This window comes from Monodon monoceros, unplaced genomic scaffold (assembly GCF_005190385.1).
Source record: "Monodon monoceros isolate NGI ecotype Baffin Bay Population unplaced genomic scaffold, NGI_Narwhal_1 Super_Scaffold_16, whole genome shotgun sequence".
In the NCBI taxonomy this organism is placed as follows: domain Eukaryota; kingdom Metazoa; phylum Chordata; class Mammalia; order Artiodactyla; family Monodontidae; genus Monodon; species Monodon monoceros.
The window spans coordinates 8,953,390-8,974,780 of record NW_021703772.1 but is presented as its reverse complement, the minus strand read 5'-3'; the positions used below and the strand labels follow the sequence as shown (position 1 = coordinate 8,974,780).

Here is a 21,391-nt window from a genome sequence, read left to right as displayed (position 1 = left end):
AACACATGCAATTCTTATACCAAGTTGTTAGGTTGCTATTGTTTCTCCCATTTTAGAGATGAGGAAAGGGGGCTTAGAAAAGTCTAAGTCAGCTAAGGCATGGTGAAGCCAGGATTTGAACCCGGGTTATCTTTAAAGCCCATGTAATTAACTACTGTGCCTTATATAATTGCCCTACCTTACTATATGGGTAGTCTAGCACCTAACACAAGATCTAGCATGTTGTAGATATTTAATATTTATCTGAATCAAGTAACATTAACCCTAGAAGCAGGGGATTTAGGTCTCAGAGCCAGCTATCTAAAAAATGGATTCAGATGTTTACTACATTTCACACTTTCCATGACTGCTTAATTAAGTACCTTGATAGTCCTCTGCAACAGTCTTATTATTGTATGTGGGGTTTTTTGTTTGCAGTTTTTGCATTTGACCACCAAGTTTATGAGTCAGATCTAACATATATGTTAACACAGAGTCCTGTGAACTCAACTGTTTAGGAATGTGTTGTCATTCAGGAGCTTTTCTGTATTGTCTTAAAACATATACACCCACATCCATATATGCCAGAATGTTGTCTTCTTGAGAGCAGCCACTCTTGGTGCCTTAAGTTTGTATGGTACATAGTGAGTGCACGGTTGGTACTTGAATGAATGAATGTCCTAATTAGTGGCTTATGGACCATTTGACTACTTTTCAATATTTATCAGTACATAGGTGACTAGAGTTAGCTGCATTTAGGGGTTAGGGGTATGTTGCACGAGCCCAAAGCAGTCAGATTGCCTAAGAAGGTCAGTGCCTAACAGTCCTAACTAATGGTGTTACCCTTCTAGTTTCCCAGTGGGTGTTCTGTATGTTCTCCAGCGGTTTCTTGGTATGGAGCTTTGTACTCTGAGGAGTATTAACCTAACAGACCAGTGACTTGAAGTTTTTGTGCTTTGTAAGATGGAGGTGCCCATTTCTGCTATCATCTGGTCTCCATCTGTTTTAGAGAAGAGTCCCCATGTGAAAGACCACAAATACAGAGCAAGTAATAAAAAGAAAAATATATATCAAACTGTTAATACTAGCTGTCCCTATAGGCTTTGCAGGTGATTTTCACTTTCTACCTTGAGTAGTCCTTTAATGTTTGAATTTTGCATGATGAATAGTATAACCATTTTTTAAAAGCTAGAAGTTTAACACTCAGTGATGGACATAGATGCAGGAGTAGATAGAAAAACTTCATTTATTCTGACTCCCAGCCTAGCCCTCTCCTCCCTACCCCAAGGATATAGAAGCTAGCTAAGGACTGTGCTTATGTGGACAGTGGCACAAAAAGCAACCCCACCCACCTTTTAAAAGTGATTTCAGTGGGTCAGTAAATGTCCCAGTCATCGTGGCGACCAAATTTTCAAGAACATCTCCTAGGGGTGATATTGGCCCCATTGACAACCACTGCCCTTTGTGGAGAATAGCGAGGGTCTACACTTGATGTCTGTAGGGACAGAGAGATTTAGAAAACAGAATTTACTGAAATTGTGAACTGCTTATATGGAAGAGTTAATGAGTGGAAAGAGTCTGCTATGGTGACCAGGTTTTGTGATTGGGTGCACAATGGATCCATTCACTGTGAAGGGGAATTTAGAAAAATAAGCAGGACTTGGGGATGAGGTTTGAGTTGCCTTGAGGACATCTTTCGGGAGCAGTAGTTAGAAATGTAGGCTGATTGGTCGGGGCTGGAGGTAGATTTCAGGTTGTTGAAAACGTGGGTAGATGAGATCACTCAGAGAATATAGGGTAAGAAGACAGCCAAGATAGAACCTTAAAGGACATCACCATTGGAAAAAAGATGAGTCATTGAGTTAAAGGCAGAAAGAAAGAGCATTTGGAAAGACAGAAAAACAAATGCGTGAAACCTAAGGGGTGTAACAGTGCTAAATGTTCCTGCAAATTCCTTTCATGCAGATTTAGCATGTTATTTCATAAATATTAATTTTAGTTTAAAAGCATGCTAAATTATTCCCCACCCCTGGCCTCCCTCCTCCCAATTTTCAAGTTATATTTCCCCTCTAACTCTTCTTTACCTTTGGGATTCAGGTATACACCACTAATAAACCATCAGGAGCACGCTTACCGCCAGTGTGCGAGTTGGTAGGCACGGGTTTCCACAGCCGTCTAAATGCGGACAGTGGCTGGCGTTCTGCCAGTGGCATTGGTAGTTTTGACCCAGCCCAAGGAATCCTACTGAGGTTTATTATGAACCAATTTTTTTTTTGAAGGAATGGGGAAATGAGTATTTGAAAACTAAATGAATTTTTTCAATTATAGTACCTTTTTTTGTCCATTTCCTTCATGAACTCTAGTTATGTCTGAAACATAGTTTAGGCAAAACATAGTTTAAGAAGAAATTTGAATGTACAGAATAGTTGAGTGGCAGTGAAAACCCATATATCCATTTAGATTTAAAAATTAAGATTTTTACCATACTTGCAAGTTTGTGGTACTCTGGCTTAGAGGTAGTTGGCATATTTAGGGAACAGAAAGGACCTCAGCGTGGCTGGACCTCTGTGCGAGCCTCTGTGGGCTGTGCGAGTTGGAGATGGGTAAAGCTATGGTAGGGAATTTGGATTTTACCATAAGGGCAATGAAAAGTTATTGAAGGGCCTTACTCAGTAAACTCTTGCTGTTATTGTTCCCTAGAATTCTCTCAAACACGTATGACAAAGGAAGAAAGTGGGAAATGAGAGTCAGGCAGGTGAAAGGTGCCTTGTAACCATCTTATCCTTTGTTTAACCATTGCTGCTTCCAGCTTTGGCATCTTCATACTCTTGGGATTGTCAGTTCCAAAACTCAGACATGTACCTGGGTGTTTCACATCCTTCAATGAGACAGAACCCTGTGAATAGTTCTGCTTGATGGTGGACCAGGCCCCTTTCAAGGCACCGTCTCCACTCCTGGGAGAAAGCAGTGTGGGCTGGAGAGTTCACTCTCAGTGGTGCCTTTGCTATCATTTGAGCACTGTTGGAAGGTCATGAGTTGTTCTGTGAAGGGATTCACTTCTATTGCTTGTAAGGACTGAAGTAAGGAGACTGAAGCTTCATGTTCAACCCTTAAACTAAGTTTGTATGTGGTTCCAAATCTTCGTGTGGATTTCAGGTTGTTCTTTATTGTCTCTAAACTTAGTTAGTGATTCTTGAAATCTAGGTTAGTCATCCATATTTTTTTTTAGCTCTGTGTGTGTGTGTGTGTGTGTGTGTGCACATGCACATGTGTGTAACATTAAATAGCTTTCTTACTTATAGATCATGATCAAAGTTTGCTGGTTTTATTGGCTCTGACTTTGGAGATGAGTAAGATTAATAAACTGGCAGCCGTACTTTTCTGTGTCATTCAGCCTTCCATGGAAATGTTTTATGAATAGTACTTTTTATGTATTAAGGATAGATTGTTCTATATTATTCATTGATTTCTTTACACTTAGTTTTATGTTTATCAAATTATACATGTGAAATTGAAGGACACAGATAGTTACAAAAAGAGCTTGTAAGAAAAAATACCAGTCCCCCACTCTTCCTGCTCCCCAGAGGTACGCCCTCTTTTGATCAATTGTTTTGGGATCTTTCTCCCCATCTGTAATGAACATGCTTATATGACACATCCATGATTTCACCATATTATAACATTTGCCTCAATAGCTGCTTTTGTTTTCTTTATTAAAGTCAGGAACACGATAAATGCTTAGTAGCTCTGTGCATATGAATCTAACATGTTTACTAAAACTTTTATTTCTTAAAGCATTTCTCAGCCTTTTAGCAATGTTCTAGGCACATGTATTGGCTACCTACTTGGTCATCACTTAGCAGCCATTCATGAATTTTAAACTTTTCTATGTTTTCAGTTAATTATTTAAAAAGTTGGAACGCTGAGTGGCATACATTAGCATAAGCTTAATGCAAAGCAAACTTAGACATAAGAAACAAATTCTAATGCAGAAGTTTTAAGGGGTATTATTTCCTTGTTTTTGACCCCCCAAATCTGTCTTAGTTGTGTTGATCAAGAATTGGTGGATTTGAGGACGTAAATGAAAGAAATAAAAGGATTTGTTTAATTATTGCACTCAGGCTTTAAAGTAAGAACTATATGATATAGTTTTTATTTATACTTTTTTTTTTTTTTTTTTTGCGGTACGCGGGCCTCTCACTGTTGTGGCCTCTCCCGTTGCGGAGCACAGGCTCCGGACGCACAAGCTCAGTGGCCATGGCTCACGGGCCCAGCCGCTTCGCGGCATGTGGGATCCTCCCGGACCGGGGCACGAACCCGTGTCCCCTGCATCGGCAGGCGGACTCTCAACCACTGCGCCACCAGGGAAGCCCAAAGTATAGTTTTATTAGTTTATATGTTCTGCAGAATCTTGACTGCCCAGTGTAATTAAGAGGAATGATTGTGTCATGCTTCCCCTTTCCCCCAACAAAAGCATTTTATATATGTATTCTCTTCTGCAGCTGTACTCTTTTTGCTATGACCAATATTTGGTGTGTGGTAGGACTTTTTTTTTTTTTTCTTTGGTAGGACTTTTTAAAACCCCCTTTGCCCTGGAAAGTCACTTCTTCCACCGTTGAGTCAGAGCTGAAAATATCTCTGTTGCATGGCACCCTAACATTTCCTGCAAAATTCCGTTAAACATTCCCACCTTTTACCCAGCATTGACTTGTAGATCACTGCTATTATTTGTGGAGTACAAACAGGGAAGATTATGTTTTCATAGGACGTATCGTGAGTGTGAATCTACTCTGTTTATAGAGAAGCAGGCTGCATTGCCCCCTACCCTTCTTCAAAAAAAAAAAAAAATTTTTAAATAAATAAATAAAAAGAAAAAAGTAATGGAAAAGAATGATCCAGAATTTGGGTCCCATCTTGCCAGGTAATCAGAGAGAAAAATATAACAGCCACCTGTAGTTGATCCAAACTTCTTGTCGTAGAAAAAATATTTAGAAGTAAATTTAGAACCTGTGTTTGAGGACATTTCCCTTTGGTTAATGAAGATGTGGTTTTAATGTGATCAAAAGAGGATTTATAAGCTGACAGAAGGTGAACTATATAGGTGATATTTGGGTATAGAGATTGGTCAAAACAGATCATATCAAAGCATGTCAAGAAATAACATACTTGTTCATGATTTAGTTGTAAGCTTCTTGTTAGCATTCATTTGCACGTTCTTTTCCCCTAAATGTTTATTTGTAAACAGATATGCAGTTCACTGTATCTCATACTTTAGAGAAAAAGCATTCTAATACTTTCTTCCAGTGAAGCCTTAGGCATAGGTCAAAGGAAGTGTTATGATGCTGTTCAACAGAGATATTTTATGTTGATGGGGGAAAAAAACCAAAGTAGGATTGAGGTACCTGAGACCCACCTCTCCCCACTTTGGCAGAGGTGGGCAGTGGGTGCCAGGGATGGTTAAATATAGGAGTTTGGAACTCACAGTTTGAAAATCACTCATCTAAGTGATCTATAAGGTTCTTCGGAAAAGTGTTGTCTTTTGGTATCTTATATGAGATTGTTTAATGCCTGTGAGTGTAAATTATTTTAGTTTATTTAATGAAAGAAATTGTAACTTCTGACATGTTCCCAAGTTACTTTCATTGCTTATCTTGTTAACTTTGTTTTTTCATGGTGACTTTTTGGAATAGTTGATGTCCTCCTTTTGCATGATGTAATATTGTGGTTTATGTGGTTGAAATGTTGTTTTCTGCTACCTGCAAAATTTTAAGAACTTCCAGAAGTTCATTGTCCCCAGAATTTGTGCAGTGAGTTCCTTCATGGGATATAGTCATATCCAGGCAGAAAAAGTACACGTTGAAACCGTCACTTAAAGAATTTGAGGATCTGATGGGAGATTTGTCCAAGGCTCTGTCCAAGGTTCTCTCCAGCCCTGAGACCATAGGATTGACTGAAGAGGAGGAAGGGTGTACCCACAGGATGCTGAGGAAGCAGCATCAGCATGAACACTGGAAAAGGCGCATCTGGAGAGACCTAGAGAGTGGGTCTGTTGCTAGTGCTTTTTGGCTAAGCTGCTTGCCTAACTTTTTACCTCAGTTTCCTCAACTGTGAAATAGAGATATCTATTAATTGGAGGTATAGTGTGGTGATTAAGGACGCTTTGGATCAAGACAGACCTGAGCTGGTTTTACCCCTTAGTACCTTGAGGCAGTTTCTTAACGTCATTCAACACATTCAACGTTACCTGTAAATGGGAGTAGAATTAATGTCCTCGGGGAATTGTTTGAAAAGATCCCATAGATGATGGATTCAATTGCTTAATAGGGGGCCTGGCAGTGCTAGTTACCCTCCATCGTCAGCACCATCATGTTCCTCCTCAAATGGGTGGCTAGGAGAGCAGGGGATTAAAAAGGTATTTTGAAAAGTATGAAGTATTCTGTAATTTTATTATCATTTCTTATATATTTGTGGGTTTCCTAGTACTGATTTTGAAAGCGATATAAAGTAACTTTCTCAAACACTGTTTTTCTTCTCAGATTAGGGTTTAGAAAGTATGTCTTCTATCCACCTCACTTTTTCTCACTTGTACCATGTGCTGTGTCCCCAGGTGAAGCAGGCAGAGCGCAGTGAGGCGCCGGTCGCTGCTGCCATGCCGTTCCCATTTGGAAAATCTCACAAATCTCCTGCAGACATCGTGAAGAACCTGAAGGAGAGCATGGCCGTGCTGGAAAAGCAAGACATCTCTGACAAAAAAGCGGAAAAGGTGTGTATTTGGCTTTATTTTATATTTTTAATCTTTTGATTAGGAGCAAATGTAAGACAAGTTATGAGGTGATTTCTAAAAATCAGTAAATCCCAATTTGGGTTTATTTGGGGTTTTTAAAATTTAGTCCTAAAGTGGCATTTGCTGGTGCTTAAACACCACGTGTTTTCTCCTGTACTGCCATCTAACAAACACATTTTTGACTTTTTTCTCAGTTTTTCATTTGAGGTTTTCAATTCTATTTAAATTTCGGGTTTTTTTTTTTCATTGTTGATGTAGTTTATCTCATTTCTGAAATCAGTGTTTCCACTGGTAGTCCTCTTAGGGAGATAACCTCTCCTGATTTTCTTTTTGTGTTCTCTGTATCCATGACAAGTATCTTCTTCTACCCAGTCACCACAGTCCAAAACCTGACTTTCATACCAATCTGTCCCCCCCCAAAAAAATCACCTTTCAATAAATAGTATGAACCCCTACTTCCTAAGGGGTTTATGAATTGATCCCGACTTCCATTCCTACTTCACGAAAATCCTCATGACCTTTTTTATGGACCTTAGCAGTAGCCTCTTAAGGGCTCTTTCTGAAATATCTCCCCTGCTTTAAACCTTCAGTTCAGCCTTCTCACATAGCACACGAGACCCTTTGTGACCTGGCCTGTGCTTCTCTAGGTGAATTTCAACCCCTTTCTCCCTTTTTCTGTATGCTCTAACAATCTCAGCTTGTCTCTGTTCATTGAAAGCAATTAATAGCAAACAATTAGCCATACTGTCTTTGTCTTGTTTTCACCCCTGCACCATTTTCCCCTCAGCCCCCATTCATTTTTCAGAACCACCCAATTCATTTCTTTTTCCTGTATGGCTTCCCAGAATATTCCGTCTCCCTGCCTTACCCTTACACTCTAAAATGAATCTACCATTTGGCCACCTCCTTTGGAAATGGCAGGAGTGCTGCCATCTTCAACATGAATTTATTTGTGTCATATTTTTTCTTCCTTACTAGACCTTGAGCTCTTTGACCCATGTGTCATTTCTGGCCCACCTGTGCCCTCCACAGTACCTGTCTCCCATGGGCTGGATGCCTGATGATTCACTGGATGAGTGTTTTGATTGGAACAGGATTTTCCATCCTATCTTTTATTTTAGCAGGTTGTTTTTTGTTTTGAGTTGACACTTAAACTGCTTAATTTCTACCATCTTTTTAAGTCTAAGACTGTGGTTTACCTGTATTCTTATAAAGAAAGGAATTTCGCACTCGTGGGATTAAGATTTGTAATTATAGGCTATTTAGTTGTATCTTTCTGTCATTGGAAGCAATCTACAATTAGTGAAATTTTCTATAATTCAATTTTACTTTAGATCTTCCATGGAAATTCTAGACAGTTTCTTGTGTACCTTAGTAAGAGATGAAGATAAATGTTAATAATATGATGAAACTAACTTCTTTTAAAGATGGCTGTTATGTTATTTTGGTTGAAGTATATGAAGAAAATCTGGCCTCATACAGATGCATAATTGGAAAAGAGAGGAGTATTTTAATAGCCTTTCAGATAATTTTGAATATTTTTTGATACCACAGCAAAATTCAACAGTTGATAGTTTCTTGGTTGTAATAGACTCAAACTGTATAAATGAACTTTTCATACTCAGTACTTTGAAAAGGTCCTTTATCCATGCATGACTTTGTAACATGCACTGGTCATTTAGAAAATATTGGATCACTGAGTTACATACATCTTCCAAACGTTGACACATTATTCAATATCAAAAATTCACATTTTAAAATATCACCGCTGTGATCTCATCAGAAAAGTATAAATTTTGGAAAGTGGTCAAACTTACTTATGTTGTATTCAAATTTCAAAATTCAAATCTGGCAACAAATACTGTTCGTTGGTTGTTTTCCTTAAGGAGACAGGTTCACTTTGTTTATTTTTGAGAAAATGTCTGCCAAGTATACAAGCCGGAATAATTTGTTAGTTTTTCTTTCAAGGAAAAGTGATGTTCCATAAAGAAAATAGTTTGTTCAGCTCATAGCTCAAACATTATCATACAAGTACTTTTCTTCAAGACAAGCAGTCTTCAGTAAGGGGCAGAAGGTGCTTTATGTGTACTTCCTATTTATCACACCAATGTTAAAAAGTTGTATGTATACTCAGGTCAAAATTTAATAAAATGAATTTTTTTCCTGCTTTCTCATGACACTCTTAAGTGAAACAGTTTTTTGAAGCTGAGTGCGTGATGATGAAAACTACAACGATAACTACTACAGTTTGTTGTCACTGCCTTGACTCAGGCTAGAGGTCAACACCATCAGTGCAAATGGCAACGGTGGAAAAAGGCAAATTATGTGTTTACATTGATATGAAAGCAGTTTTGACCTCATGGACCCCTTGAAAGGGTCTCAGGGAACCTTTTTGGGTAACACAGAGGTTGAGAATTCTTGCTCTAAACCTAAGCAAGAATAGACCTCCTGCTAAATAAAGCAAAGAAAATTAGTTAAATTTATGAAAAATAAATTTTATTTCAAAGGAAGGGGACAACTCTGAAGATTGAGGAGCAATCAATGCAAATTACTTATCCTGAAATAGATTAGAAATAGGGAGGAAAACCCTGAGCTTTCTGATTTCACTGTCTTATCAAGATTCAGAAGGAAATAGCACTAATGCAAATGGTGAAGAGGGAATGAGACCTGAAAACAATGGAGAGATGAAAATATAACCTCTAAATTAAAAACCACGAAAAGCAACTTCGACATCATACTTAAGACTGAAAACTCGAATGTAGTCCCATTAAAACCAGGGTGCTTGCTATGACTTTTTATCTAGAGCTGTTCTGGAAATTCTAGGCAACGCATAAAGAAACAGTTTAGAAATAAAAAACACAGCTATTTAAAATAAAGAGGGGAAATTACAATGTTGAGATATTCATATATCTTTACAAAACACAAGAGAATCAGTGTGAAACTGAGAGTTCACTAGGGCAGCTAAATACAAAATGCATAGCTTCCCTAAATACCATCAAAATGATCTAGAAATTGTAATTTTTTTTAAAAAGTATTTTATTTACAGTAGCAACAACAAAAAAATAAGGTGTCTGGGAATACTTTCATCAAGAAGTATGCAGAACCTATATGAAGAGAACTATAAAACCTTATTCAGAGGTACAAAAGAATACTTGGTCCATGTTATTGGATGGAATATAGTTAAGATGCCATTTCTTATCAAATTAATTTTTAAGCTTAAAGCATTTCCATTCAAATCACAGCAGGATCTTTTTGTACCTTGACAAAAAATGATTCTGAAGTTGTGGAAGAGTTAATAAAGTAGCTACAAAGTTGTGCTGGAATTTAAGGAATATGAATTCCACTTTGTTTTGAAGCAAAACACACATTTCACACATCCACTCACAGTCTTTCCAATCATGGTTAATGATACGCCATCCTTCTAGTTGTTCAGGCCAAAAGTCTTGAGTCACCCATGACTCCTTTCACACTTCCCAGATCCAATTCATGAGCAAATACATCCACTTTATTGCGGGGGGGAAGGGGGGTGTTAAAAAGCCAGACTCTAATGACCGCTTCACCCCGTTTTCTTAGTCACCACCTGGGTCTGAGCTACCATTATCTTTGCTCCGGATTACTGTAGTATTCTTCTAACTGGTCTCCCTTGCCTTTCCACAACCATAGTGATTCTTTCAAAACATGAGTCAAATAATATTTCCCTTAGAGTAAAAGTCAGAATCCTTACAAGGGCTGAACTAAGTTCTACAGGTCAAATCCTGCCTAGGCCTGTTTTTGTAAGGCTCATGAGCTAAGAATGGTTTTTACATTTCTAAAGGGTTGGTTTAAAAAGCAAAGAAGATTATGCAGCAGAGACTTTATGTGGCCTATAAAGCTTAAAATATTTCCTGTCTGGTGCTTTTACCAAAAGATAAATGCCCACCCTTGCCCTGGTCAGTCAGGCCTGTGACCTCAATGGTCCCTTCTCCTAGTATTCCCCCCACATTGGCTTGCTTTTCCTTGTGTACTTCAGTCACACTCCTGCCTTATGGCTTTTGCATTGGGCTGTCCCCTTTACCTAGAATGCTCTTTCTCCAACTCTCTGCTTGGCTAACTCCCTTATTGCCTTCAAGTCTTTGCTTAAATGTCACTTTTCACCCAACCCTCTATTTAAAATGCAGCCTAGTCCCCGGCATTCCTGTTCCCCCGGTCTTGCTCTGGTTTTCTGTGTATCACTTAACACCTTTAATATACTTAATGATTTTTTTTTGTTTGTTTTTACTAGTTCTTCCCTCTGTTAGAACATAAGCCTTCCAAAGACAGCTCAATAATTATTTTTTATTTATTGAAAATGGAATACAGAGTTAACATAGTTCTGTCAAGGTAACTCTTCTAAACTCTTAATTTCTACTGAATAGGATAAAACATGTATTACTGAGAATGTTGTAATAATTTGTATGTTGAGTTTATGACCAATAAGAGGGTATCCCAGCCAGATATCTTCTGAACTTTATGATGGTGACCAAGTATCACATTCCCTTGTAGTGCTACCACCCACAGAAATAGTGAGATAAATGACCCTTCTCAAGAGATCTACCCTGTTGGTCCTAGTATCTTCCATATAGTTTTGTGTTTATTAATTATCTTCCCCTGTAATTCAGGATGCTTAGTGGACACTTTTCCTGATTGGATGAATAATTATACCCAGTGGATCTGATTAGTGGATAACTCTGAGCACCTAGGCAGGGTTTTGGTGATCTGTTGCAGGATACTGTCCCCAACTTTAAACTTTTAATAACATTTATTGTCACTGATTTATCTGAGGAGAATTAAAAGGTTTAATTAGCAGAGCTTGTGAATGATAAAAATTGGAGAAGGATAGGAAACTCTATAGGTGACTAAATCAGGCACCAAAGAAGGGTCAATTAGCTGGGGGTAGTGGGGCAGGAGTTGGAGGAAGGACATGATTGTAACTGATAAAATGCAGTACAGATAAAAGTATAGCTCTGTACTAGGGTCTAAACAGATGAGATACCAAAGGAGAAAATACAACATAATTACTAAAAATATTTGATTAAACCAAAAGAAGGCAGAAAAAGAGGGAAAAATGGCTTTAAGGAACAGATGGAACAAATGGAAAACAAATAGCAAGATGATAAACTCAAATGTACCATATCAATAATCACATTAAGTATAGATGGTCTGAACACCCCAATTAAAAGGCAGAGATTGTCAGGTTGGACAAAAAATTCCTGTCTGGATGGACCTAGAGATTATCGTATTAAGTGAAGTTAGTCAGACAGAGAAAGACAGATATCATATGAGATCACTTACGTGGAATCTAAAAAAAAAATGATATAAATGAATTTATTTACGAACCAGAAATAGACTCACAAACATAGAAAAAAAATTTATGGTTACCAAAGGGGGGGTATAGCGGGGATAAATTAGGAGTTTGGGATTAACATACACACATCACTATATATAAAACAGATAACAGGAACCTACTGTATAGCACAGGGAACTGTATTCAACATCTTATAATAACCTATAATGGAAAAGAATCTGAAAAAGAATATTATATATATGTATAACTGAATCACTTTGCTCTACACCTGAAACTAACACAACTTTGTAAATGAACTATATTTTGATTTTAAAAAATGGTTAAAAAAAAAAGAAAAAATCCTAACTATATGTGCCTACAAGAAATGCACTTAAAGTGACAATGACACAATTAGGTTACAAGTAAAAGGATGGAGAAAGATATACCATGTTAACACTTGTCAAAAGAAAACTGGAGGGGCTCTATTAATATCAGACAAAAATAGATTTCAGAGCAAAGAATATTATCCAGGATAGTTATTTCATGATAAAATAGGGGTCAGTTAATCCAAGGGACATAACAGTCTTAAATGTTTATGCACCTAATAACAGCTTTAAAATAAAGCAAAATAAAACAAAGCAAAAACTCATAAAATGAGAAGATGAAACCATCAAATCCACAATTATAATTGGAGATTTCAGTACCCCGATCTCAATGACTGATAGAAGAAGTAGGCAGAAAGTCAGCTAGTAAAAGGCTAAATGTATGTGACATATACCTGTGATCACAATGGAATTAAATTAGACATCAATAACAGAAAGAGCCTTGGAAATATTCCAAAATATTTGGAAACTAAATATCATACTTACAAATAATTCATGGATCAAAGTTATTTGAGTGGAATAAAAACATAGCAGAGCTAGTGAGATGTTGCTAAAGCATTACTCAGAAATTTTATAGCACTAAATGCATATGATAGAAAAGAAGAAAGGTCTCAGCTTCTACCTTAAGGAAGTAGAAAAAGGAGAGCAAATTATAAAGTAAGGAGAAAGGATATAAATAAAGATCAAAGCAGAAATTAGTTAAATAAAAGCCAGAGCAAAAAATAAAACCAAAACTGGTTCTATCAGAAGTTGAATAAAATTGATAAAATCTAGCTAAGACTCATCAGGAGATAAAAACAATTACCAATATCTGGAATAAGAGAGCTGACATCACTACAGATTCTACAGGTATTAAAAGGGTAATAAGGAAATATTATGAACAAGTATTTGCCAATAAATTTAACAACTTAGATGAAATAGGCAAATTCCTTGAAAGACACAAATGGCTCAAGTTCACTCAAGAAAAAAGTAGATAACCTTAATAGCCCTGTATCTATTAAAAATTCAAAATTTAGTTAATAATCTTCCCATAAAGAAAAATCTAGGCACAGATGGCTTCACTAGAGATTTCTACCAAACATTTAAGGGAAATATAACACAATTTCTACACAAACTTTTCCAGAAAATTTATGAGGAATAGTTCTTAACTCATTCTATGAGTCCACGATTATCCTGATACCCAAATCAAAGACGTTACAAGAAAACGACAGACTAATATCCCTCATGAACACAGACACAAAAATTCTAAACCAAATTTTAGCATTCCTGATAAAAACTCTGCAAACTAGGATAGAAGAGAACTTCCTTGACCTAGTAAAGGGCATCTATAAAAACCCTATGGGTAGAGAATGGACTTGAGGACAGCGGGAGTGGGAAGGGTAAGCTGGGATGAAGTGAGAGAGTGGCATGGACATACATACACTACCAAATGTAAAATAGCTAGTGGGAAGTAGGTGCATAGCACAGGGAGTTCAGCTCTGGGCTTTGTGACCACCTAGAGGGATGGGATAGGGAGGGTGGGAGGGAGGCGCAAGATGGAGGTGATATGGGGATATATGTATATGTATAGCTAATTCACTTGTTATAAAGCAGAAACTAACACACCATTGTAAAGCAATTATACTCCAATAAAGATGTTAAAAAAAAATCCTACGGGTAGCATTATACGTAATGGTGAAAGGCTCATTTATCTCTAAGATCGCTAATAAGACACGGATGCCCACTTTCACCTCTTCTATTCAACTTTGTACTTGTAGATTGCAGACTATGCAGTCAGGCAAGAAAAAGAAATAAAAGGCATGGAAAGAAAGAAGTAAAAACCTGTATTGATGACATGATCACCTACTCAGAAATGAAGGAATCTACAAAAACCGTAGTTGAGTTACTGTATGAGTTTAGCAAGGTTACAGGTTATAATATTGATATACAAAGAGCAATTGTATTTCTCTATAGTAGAAATGACAGAACCAAAGTTGAAATTTAAGAGTATCATTTGGAATAGCATCAAAAAGTATGAAACACTTAGAGATACTCTGACAAAAGAAATGAAAGACCTGCACACTAAAAACTACAAAATATTGCTAAGAGAATGAAAGACCTTAGTAAGCGAGAGATACACCTTATTTATGGGTTGGAAGACTCAATATTGTTAAAATGTCAGTTCCCTCCCAAATGATTTATAACTTCATTGTAATCCCAGTGGACTTTTTAATAGAAATTGACAAGTTGGTTCTAAAATATATATGGAAATGCAAAAGACCTAGAATAAAACAGCTTGGAACAAAAAGTTGGAGGGTTCACACCATCTGATTTCAAGAATTATAAAGCTGGAGTAATCAAAGCAGTGTGATATCAACATAAAGACATATTAGATAGACAAATAGATCAGTAGAACAGAATAGAGAATCCAGAAAGAAACCTACACATGTATGGACAATTTTTGACAAAGGTGAGAATGCAATTCAGTGGAGAAAGGACAGTAGTTTCAACAATTGGTGCTGAAACAATTTGATAGCCACGTGCAAAAAATGTTGGACCCATGCCTCATACCATATACAAAAATTGATTCAAAATGGATCACACAACTAAATGTAAAACCTAAAATTATAAAGCTTATAGAGAACAGGAGAAAAATCTTCATGACCTTGGGATAGGCAAAGAATTCTTAGATATGACACCAAAAGCATACTCAATAAAAGAAAAAAATAATAAGTTGGAATTCACCAACACTAAAACCTTCAACTCTTCAGAAGACACTGTTGAAAGCATGAAAAGACAAGTCACAGACTGAGGAAAATTTTTGCAAAGCATATATTTGATAAAAGGTTACATCGAGAATATGTGAAGAAATCTCAAAAAGAAAACAAACAATCCAGTAAAAAAAAAAAAAAAAAATGGATTAAGTATACAGTTCACCAAAGCTGATACACAGATTTCAGATAAGCACTTGAAAAGATATTAATCTTAGGAAATTGCAAAATAAAGCTATGATGAGATACCACTTCACACCTATCAGAATGGCTAAAATTGAAAATACTGGCTACATCAAATGCTGGTGGTTACGCAGAGCAACTGGAACTGCTGGTGGGAATGTAAGATAATACAACCACTTTGGAACAAAGTTTGGCCGTTTCTTGAAAAGCTAAACTTACATCTAGCCATTTCACTCCTAGGTATTTACCCAAGAGAACAAGAAATATATGTCCATACAAAGACTTCTACATTAATGTTCATAGCAACTTTATTTGGAATATCCAAAACAGGAAATTGCCCAGGTCTGTGAATAAACCTGTTGTGGCACATCCATAGAATAGAATACTACTCAGCAATAAAAAGGAATGAACTATTGCTGTACCCAACAATATGAATGAATCTCAAAATAATTGTGTTGAGTGAAAGAAGCCAGACTATGAAGAGTACATAATGTATGATTCTGTTTATACAAAACTCTATGAATAGCCATAATGACAGAAAACAGATCAGTGATTGCTTTGGGGTTGGCAGGGATGTATGTGGAGGGTTAGAGTGGGGTTGGTGGTATGAGGGGATTACAGTGGAATCATGGTGGTGATGGGCATGTTCACTGTCTCGAGGGCTTCAGAGGTGTGTACAAAAGACCAAAGTTATCAAATTGTACTCTTTTAAATATGTGTGCTTTGTTGTATGTTAATTATAACTCAATGAAGAGAGTAAAAGACTATCCGTGTACCAACTGAGATATAGGTGGCTTAGAAACCACAGATGTTTGCCCTGAGAATAAATAGATCATGTAATAAAGCACCTAAAAAAGACTATTGAAAACCTAGGTTGCAATAATAGAAAAACACTAAATTCAAAATGATCATCTTCTGCTCTGTGTAGATAATAAGTCCATATTTGAGGATGTAGAGAAACCAGAGTGTATTGAGAGGGGAGTGACCAGGTTAGTACAGAAATTCAGAGTTCTGCCATGAGAAACAGTTGAATGAACTGGAGGTGTGATGTAGAGAAAGAATAAAATTTGAGCCCTAGAGCTCTTAGTAAAATGTTTTTAGGGGATCATCTAATATCAGATAAGGGAAGCTTCCAGACAGTGACAGGAGATAGAATTAAGGCCCCGTGAGTGGAGGAAAAGCAGGGAGTCCAATTTCATCCTGATATTAGGGAAAATAATAAGTAGAAGTTGGCTTCCATGGGAGATCGCAAGGTTCCTGTTTCTGGATGTGTATTGGTGTGGGCTAGGTGGTCACTTAGGTCTTTTAGAAGGAATTCAAGCTTTGTACGATTGACACATTGTTATATCCAACGCCATATTTTGCAAGGTGCCTTTGTAGAGAATAGGCCTCCGTCTTATTTTGAGGTAGAATTATTTGGTGTTATTATTCTCACGATCCACATGAAGAAAGCTCTTGTTTCCTAGAGCACCTGTTATATTAGAATCAGAGGTGGTATTCACTCCTAGCTCTGCCAAACCCATGGTAAAATTTTGTCTGTTTTTGCTTTATTCATTATATCCATGGGCATTTTCTCACTCATTTCTTGTGATCTTGTAGACAAAATGATAAATATAACGTTTGAGTGTTTCTTTCTTTGTAGTGTGTTGATGTTTTTACTTGTTCTGTATGGTAGGTACACAGTTGCCATATTAAGACTTGTCTATAATACAAATAGATTACTCCCTTAGGAACTGTGCCATACCTTTTAAAGAGAATTTGAAAACTACTTTCCTTATACTTTTAGAAAACACGGTTTATCTTACCATCCCTATTTTTAGGTAATTGGGGCATGGGCGTGGGGTGGAGTGGAATTTGTTCTTTCATTGCTGACAGCCCCATAGATCTGCATACATAATGACTGGTTACACACTGCCCACTGCATGCTATGTAAAGAAGGTATAGCTGCCTTGCTCAGCTTATCCTTGGTTCCCTTCATCACTGTGAATGCATGTGTTCACAGTGTTGAATAGCTATATTCACTCATTTCATGAGAGGAGTAAGTTTGCTGGCATATTTAAGAGGGGGGAAGGGAATAGCCTTTTCATAGCATAGCCATTTAACAGTGACTCATGGTTACTAAACTTGTTTAGAGTAATCTTTGACACCAGAAGGTTATTAATAGGTTTTTTTTTAGTCCATGATCTTTCAGCTTAGTATACTCAGACATTTTCTTCAGTGGAGAGACACATATGTGTGTAGGATTTTTTTTTAATTTAGAAATTAATATGATAATAGAATTGGTCTCATTATTAAGTATTTGGCACCAGCAATATTTCTCAGTTTACTTTTAGATTCCATCTCACATCCTTTATCTTAATTTACTTTAAGAACTTCCTTTTTTTAATGAGATCATCTAATCCCTTTTTGAGAATGAATTAATATTTAAGGCAGTAAAATAGATTGATATATATTTAGAGGACTTTGTTTAAAATGACTCTTTTGCTAAAGAGTGGGTATAGTGGGATAGGGAGGGTGGGAGGAGGGAGATGAAAGAGGGGAGAGATATGGGAACATATGTATATGTATAACTGATTCACTTTGTTATAAAGCAGAAATTAACACACCATTGTAAAGCAATTATACTCCAATAAAGATGTAAAAAAAAAAGTGGGTATAAAGAAACTCAAAAAAAGAGAAGAATATAAGACAAAATAATAAATGATTTAAGCCCCCTCCTCCTCAAAAAATCTGGGTTCTTTGAGGCATTTCTCAATAATAATAACTAGTTACGTGTAAATTATACATGTAAATTATAAGTTACGTGTAAATTATACACTTGATTGTGTAAACTAATAGGGAACAGAAGCAAGGAAAATTCTGCTTAATCATTTCAAAATTGTTTCTAAAAAAGATGACTATAAAGAATGATTTGCATTTGAATTATGTTTCCTTATGCTGAGCTCCATCCTTACAGTAGTTAGCAGGACAGTTTTTTTTGCAAAAGATAACAATAAGAGTAATTACTGTCATCACTTCCATTGTCATCTTTTGCAGAAGATTCCCAACTTGCTTGAATCCATAGACATTTTAGTGCCCTTATATATATATGGGCAGATAGATGGACACGTGGATCAAGTTTTGTCCCTGTTCTTAAGGAGTTTATAAGCTAGTAGAGGAAATAGGTATGTAAAACAATATAGTGTAGAGATACTTGGAGGTATGAGTGAAATTCTATGGGAACCAAGAGGATAAAGCAGTTACTACCTCTGTCAGAGACGGGTACATTAGATAGCATTAGGTGACATTTGAAGTGGTTTAAAGGTGTTTGGCAGGCAGAGAGTGAGAGGGAACAGAATGTGAAACAGACTAAAGCATGGCATATCCAGAAAACAGTGACAAGTTTAGGGTGACTATAGGAGTTACTAGAGGAGAATGGTAGGAAGTGAAGCTAGAGATGTAGATTGTGGTAGATTGAAAAGTGCCTTATTTACCACCTAAAGATAGACTGAGGGAGCTGAAGAAATCTGCGGTTGTTGTTGTTGTCCTGCTTTGTTTTAAATCTTTATCGTTAGATAATTTTTAATTCACAGGAAGGTGCAAAAAAATATACAGGGCGATCCCATGTACCTTACACCCAGTTTCCCGCAATGTTAACATCTTACATAACTATATACAGTATCAAGACCAGGAAGTTGACGTTGGTGTAGTCCACAGGCCTTATTCACATTTCACCAGCTTTACAGTTTTGTGAGTGTATGTGTGTGGCTCTGTGCAGTTTAATCACAAGTGTAACCACTACTACAGTCAAGATGCAGAGCTCTTCTATAACCGCAAGGCCCCCTCCTGCTATCCCATTATAGCCACACCCATCTCCTCTCCCCCATCTCTAACCCTTGCTGGCAACCACTAATCTGTTCTCCCAACCTATAATTTTGTTATTTCAAGAATGTTTTGTAAATAGAATCCTATAGTATGTAACATTTTGAGATTGGCTTTTTTGCCCATTCACCTTAATTCCCCATATATCTGTGCAAGTAGTTGTGAATATCAATAATTACTTTTGATTGCTGAGTAGTATTCCATTCCATGAATGTACCATAGTGTGTACATAGGGTAAATGTTTAACCATTCACCCTTTGAAGGACATCTAGAGTGTTTCCAGTTTGTTTTACAAATAAAGCTACTATGAACATTTTCATACAGGTTTTGTGTGAGCGTAAGTTTTCCTTTCTGTAGGATAAATGCCCAAGAGTACAATTCTTGGGTAAGATCATGTTTAGTTTTTTTTTTTTTTTGCGGTACGCGGGCCTCTCACTGCTGTGGCCTCTCCCGCTGCGGAGCACAGGCTCTGGACACACAGGCTCAGCGGCCATGGCTCACGGGCCCATCCTCCCGGACCGGGGCATGAACCTGTGTCCCCTGCATCGGCAGGCGGACTCTCACTGCACCACCAGGGAAACCCCATGTTTAGTTTTATAAGAAACCCACCAACCTCTTTCCCATTACATTCCCACTAGTAATGTTTCAAAGTCAGAGATGGGGTGAGATTGGAAGTGTTGTAAAGATAGACATAATGGCAAAAGATTAACTTGATAAGAGGACTCTGATGACAAGGAAAGCTTAAGGGTAAGGAGGAGAAGCAAGATGTGAGACTAGATTTCTGAGGGAGGATTGAAAGGATTTGATGGGTGTCCACATTTAACTTCAGGTTCACATATCCTTTGGCCTTTCCTTCTACCCACCAGATATTTTTCAGAGCATGAGTGAATAAACTGTGGCCCAGGTCAGCCCATTACTTGATTTTGTAAATAAAGTTCTATTGGAACACAGCCATACCCATTCATTGACACATGGTCTGTGGCTGTTTTCCTGCTGCAGTGGCAGAGTTGAGTAGTTGTGACAAAAACCATATGACCCACAAAAAGAGAGCTACCTACATATCTAAAGAAACTTGATAAGATACTTCTTTTAAATTTTTATTTATTTATTTTTGACTGCGTTGCGTCTTGGTTGCAGCGTGCGGGCTTCTCATTGCAGTGGCTTCTCTTGTTGGGGAGCACAGGCTCTAGGCTCACGGGCTTCAGTAGATGTGGCATGTGGGCTCTAGAGCGCAGGCTCAGTAGTTGTGGTGCACGGGCTTAGTTGCTCTGCGGCATGTGGGATCTTCCCGGACCAGGGCTCGAACCCATATCCCATGCACTGGCAAGTGGATTCTTAACCACTGCACCACCAGAGAAGTCCTGATAAGATACTCTTGATGAGATAGATTATAACAGGATTCTTATTTCGTTAGAAATCGGGGGTGTGGTGTGCAAGGCAAGTGTTGTTCTGTGTTTGTTTTGCCTTGTTTTTTAAGGGTTTTTTTTTTTTTTAACCCATTTTAAAAAATTGAAGTATAGTTAATTTACAATGTTGTGTTAGTTTCAGGTGTACAACAAAGTGATTCAGAAATATATATGTGTGTGTATATTCTTTTTCAGATTCTTTTCCATTATAGGTTATTACAAGGTATTGAACATAGTTCCCTGTAGTGTACAGTAGATCCTTGTTATTTATCTGTTTTATATGTAGTAGTGTGTATGTGTTAATCCCAAACTCCCAACTTATTGCTCTTCCCTTCCCCACACTGTCCCCTTTGGTGACCATTAAATTTGTTTTCTGTGTCCGTGAGTCTGTTTCTGTTTTGTAAATAAGTTCATTTATATCATTTTTTTAGATTCCACATAGAAGTGACATCATATGATATTTGTCTTTCTCTGTCTTACTTCACTTAGTATGATAATCTCTAGGTCCATCCATGTTGCTGCAAATGGCATTATTTCATTCTTTTTTATGGCTGAGTAATATTCTTGTTTTGCTTTTAAACTTAATGTTCCACAAACGTGCAAAGGGTGCTCTGGAGAAGCAGGCAGGCCACGGTTTCAGGTGTTCTTTCTCCCTTTATCCACTTTTTCAATTTTACCTTATCCTTATTTGTATATTAGGGTTCTACACAAGATCTTTACTTTGAAAAATGATGGCAGCAGGA

General features: G+C 37.2%; 1 protein-coding gene across 3 annotated transcripts in view; it reads left to right on the top strand.

The window, feature by feature from the left end:
- The window catches only part of CAB39 (calcium binding protein 39), an 85,324-nt gene that overhangs the window by 29,072 nt on the left and 34,861 nt on the right, over positions 1–21,391 (top strand). For all 3 annotated transcript variants that reach the window (XM_029224911.1, XM_029224913.1, XM_029224912.1), the window contains exon 2: positions 6,587–6,742. In XM_029224911.1, coding sequence (XP_029080744.1) covers positions 6,629–6,742 — 114 coding nt within the window. In that variant the 5' untranslated portion in view covers positions 6,587–6,628. The remainder of the gene's footprint in view (positions 1–6,586; positions 6,743–21,391) is intronic.